Below are 4,317 nucleotides of genomic sequence, written 5' to 3' on the forward strand. Positions count from 1 at the left end.
TGTCGTCCCAGCTACTCGGGAGGCTGAGGCAGGAGAATCGCTTGAAGCCGGGAGGTGGAGGTTGCAGTGAGCCGAGAGCGTGCCATTGGACTCCAGTCTGGACGACAGAGGGAGACGCCATTAAAAAAAAAAAAAGTAAAAAAAAAATCTCAAGATGGTTGTAAATGTGACTATAAAAATCAAACCCTTTATGATCCACAAAGGGGCCCTTCAGAAATGAGTCAGCAGCCGGGGTGCAGGCCGTGGGTTCCCAGGAGTCCAGGAAGCCCTGAATGCTTCAGATGCGCGTTTCGGAAGAACTGAGGAAGCAGAGTGCACGGAGTAAGAGAGAGGGCTGGGTGCGGTGGCTCACACCTGTGATCTAAGCACTTTGGGAGGCCGAGGTGGGAGGATCACTTGAGGCCAGGAGTTCTGTGAGACCCCTGTCTCTAGTTTGTAAAAAAAAAAAAAAAAATCTGTAGGAAAATGGAAGAGACTGGGGAGGGAGGAAGGAGGATGCCTGGGTCCAGGTCGTGCCTCTGTGTGAAGGGACACCGGCGGCTGCCGGTGGGGAGCGCAGAGTAAAGGCCTGCGGCAGGAGATGTCCACCCTCAGGGGCTCGGAGCCTCCCCAACAGGAGACATGTAGGAGGCTGAGCAAGCTGGGTGCCCTTGAGAGACAGGCCCAGGCAGGGCTGTGGCCACAGCAGCCCCAGGGGGTCCCCAGTGAGGTGGAGGCAGGATCAGGTGGGGACGAGGGTTGGGGCAGAAGTTCCAGGAGCCGGGGAGCCACCCAGGGCGGGGAGTGACCCTGGAAGCCGTCCAGCCTCCTGGAAAGTGGAAGTGGTTTAAAAAACACAGTGGGCTTTTCCGGTTGCTAGTAACACACAGAATTACAGAGTTCATGTTCGGTCCCAGAAGGGAGACTGAGGCTCGAGACGGCGAGGAAGGCATCTGCCATCCAGGGCTGGAGCTCCTGAGGACCAACACCTGCTCAGCGGCCTGGCCCCTGGGCTCCCTGAGATGCTCAGGCTGGAGAGAAGCGTGATGATGGTTCCAGAGCACCTTCCTTCAAGTCTCTGAGGCCCCAGCGGCAGTTCGGGCACCGGGCGGCCTGCGGGGCTCTTAGTGGCACATACGGGCGGTCATTTCTTTCTGTTAAGAGCAAGCAGGACATCAGCTCCCACCAGCCACTCCCAAAAGGGGTGATGCAAACAGCAGACACACTGAGACGCACAGGCAGAGGGACGGCAGCTGGGGGCTTCCCTGAACCCCCAAACAACAAAAACCACACAGGCAACTGCACACCTGGGACCAGGGGCAGCAGGCTACCCCATGAGGCCAGAGTCAATATTTTCAGATCTGTGGGCCAGACGGTCCCTGTCATGACAGCTCAACTCTGTCTTGCACCTCAAAACCCACTTCAGACAACTGGTAACCTCATGAGTCTACCTCGCTGCCAATAAAACTGTATTTACAGCCAGGCATGGTGGCTCATGCCTGTAATGCCAGCAGTTTGGGAGGCAGAGGCAGGCAGATCACCTGAGGTCAGGAGTTTGAGACCAGCCTGGATGACACGGTGAAACCCCATCTCTACTAAAAATACAGAAATTAGCCACGCATGGTGGCGGGCGCCTGTAATCTCAGCTACTCGGGAGGCTGAGGGAGGAGAATCGCTTGAACCTGGGAGGTGGGGGTTGCCATGAGCCAAGATAGCGCCACTGCACTCCAGCCTGGGTGACAGTGCGAGACTCTGTCTCAAAAGAGAAAAAACAACTTTGGGAGGCTGAGGTGGGCAGATCACAAGGTCAGGAGATCGAGACCATCCTGGCTAACATGGTGAAACCCCATCCCTACTAAAAATACAAAAAATTAGCCAAACGTGGTGGTGGTCACCTGTAGCCCCAGCTACTCAGGAGGCTGAGGGAGGAGAATCACTTGAAACCTGTGAGGTGGAGGTTGCAGTCGCTGAGATCGCACCACTGCATTCCAGCCTAGGAGACAGAGCGAGACCCTGTCTCAAAAACAAAACAAAACAAAACCCTACAAACTTTATTTACAAAAACAGGAAGCTAGCCAGGGGACCGCAGTTTGCTGACCCCTGTCTTATACAGACCGGACACTGGAAGGAAAGTTCTAGAATACAGAAAAAAAGAAGAAGAAAAAAGAAAAGAAAAACAAAGAAAAAAGAGAAGATCCCACTACCACCTTTAGACCCACCGAGTATGCAACTATTAATTTTAAATTTAGCAACATGTTTACCGGTAGCAAAGCCTGAAATGGGATACACAAAAATGAGGAAGTTATGTGAAGATGTTTTAATCTTTTTTTTTTTTTCGAAATGGAGTTTTATGCTGTCATTCAGGCTGGAGTGCTGTGCGCAATCTTGGCTCACTGCAACCTTCACCTCCTGGGTTCAAACGATTCTCCTGCCTCAGCCTCCTGAGTAGCTGGGATCACAAGTGCCCATCACCAAGCCTGGCTAATTTTTTTTTTTTTCCCCAAGAGAGAGTCTTGCTCTGTCACCCAGACTAGAGTGCAATGGCATGATCTCAGCTCACTGCAACCTCCACCTCCTGGGTTCAAGCGATTTTCCTGCCTCAGCCTTCTGAGTAGCTGGGATTACAGGTGCCCGCCACCACCCCAGCTAATTTTTTGTATTTTAGTAGAGACGGGGTTTCACCACATTGGCCAGGCTGGTCTCGAACTCTGGACCTCATGATCTGCCCGCCTTGGCATTCCAAAGTGCTGGGATTACAGGCGTGAGCCACTGTGCCCGGCCTTAATCTTTTCTTTTATTTTCTTTTTTTTTTTGAGACAGGTTACTGGCTGTCACCTAGGCTAGAGTACAGTGGCACAATCTTGGCTAACTGCAGCCTCGACCTCCCAGGCTCAAGTGATTCTCCTGTCTCAGCCCCCTGAGTAGCTGGGACCACAGGCACACACTACTGTGCCTGGCTAATTTTTTTTATTTTTTGTAGAGAAGATGTCTCCCTATGTTGCCCAGGCTGTTTTCAAACTTCTGAGCTCGAGTGATCCTCCCTCTTTGGCCTCCCAAAGGGTTGGGATGACAGGTGGGAGCCACCTCGTCCGTCCATTTTTAACCATTTTTTAAAGTTGTAAGAGAGTGATGGCTCCCACCTGTCATCTTAACCCTTTGGGAGGCCAAGGCGGGAGGACTGCTTGCATACATGAGTTTGAGAACAACATCCTGGGCAACATAGTGAGACCCCATCTTGAAACACAATAAAAAATTAGCCGGGCGTGGTGGCCGTGGTCCCAGCCACTGGGAGGCTGGTGGGGTCCCGCTCTCACATCAGGGCCACCACATCCATACAGTGCTTGACAACCTGGGGAACAGAGCAGCCCCTGGGCAGGTTCCAGGGCCAGGCCCTGAATCATGGGCACCCACTCCACTGCTGGTCCCATCACCGAGTCACAAATGTGGGCCCCAATTTCAAGAAGCCACACTGGCTTCAGGGACGTGGACCCCACACTGAGAAATCTGGTCCCTGGGTTCGTCTCTGGATAAAACCTGGTAGCGTGGAAAGCAGACAGGCAAGGGCGGGCGCAGAGGTACCCGGCTGGCTGCAGAAGTCAGGTGGAGTCTAGGCCAGGTGCGCTGGCTCCCGTCTGTCATTCCAGCACTTTGGGAGGCCGAGGCAGGCAGATCACCTGAGTTCAGGAGTTCGAGACCAGCTTGGCCAACATGGTGAAACCCGATTTCTACTAAAAACACAAAAATTAGCGTGGCGTGGTGGCACGTGCCTATAATCCCAGCTACTCGGGAAGCTGAGGAGGAGACTTGCTGGAACCCGGGAGGTGGGGGTTGCAGTGAGCCAAGATCGCACCACTGCACTCCAGGCTGGGTGACAGAGGGAGACTCCAGCTCCAAAAAAAAAAAAAAAAAAAAAAAAAGGCCGGGCACGGTGGCTCCCGCCTGTAACCCCAGCACTTTGAGAGGCCGAGGCAGGCGGATCACGAAGTCAGGAGATCCATCAAGACAATCCTGGCTAACACGGTGAAACCCCGTCTCTCCTAAAAAACACAAAAAATCAGCTGGGCATGGTGGCAGGCGCCTGTAATCCCAGCTACTTGGGAGGCTGAGGCAGGAGAATCACTTGAACCCGGGAGGCGAAGGTTGCAGTGAGCCGAGATCGCACCACTGCACTCCAGCCTGGGCGACAGTGAGACTAGGTCTCAAAACAAACAAAAACACACAAAGTTAGGGTGGAGTCTGCGCCGGCTCCTATCCCTTTCATAAGGGACACTGAGCTGCGCTCTGGCACACCTGAGCTCAGGCCTGTGAAGGCGGAGCCAGCAGGCGGGGAGGCGGGGC

At 53.7% G+C, this 4,317-nt stretch overlaps 1 protein-coding gene across 1 annotated transcript in view; it reads right to left on the reverse strand.

The window, feature by feature from the left end:
* Positions 1-844: 844 nt before the first annotated feature.
* Positions 845-4,317, reverse strand: part of MOB3A (MOB kinase activator 3A) — a 7,265-nt gene continuing 3,792 nt past the window's right edge. The window contains 1 exon segment of the mRNA XM_017874867.1: positions 845-1,133. Within this exon segment, the coding sequence (XP_017730356.1) occupies positions 1,104-1,133 (30 nt within the window). The 3' untranslated portion in view covers positions 845-1,103.

This window comes from Rhinopithecus bieti, unplaced genomic scaffold (assembly GCF_001698545.2).
Source record: "Rhinopithecus bieti isolate Rb0 unplaced genomic scaffold, ASM169854v2 scaffold_9769, whole genome shotgun sequence".
In the NCBI taxonomy this organism is placed as follows: Eukaryota; Metazoa; Chordata; class Mammalia; order Primates; family Cercopithecidae; genus Rhinopithecus; species Rhinopithecus bieti.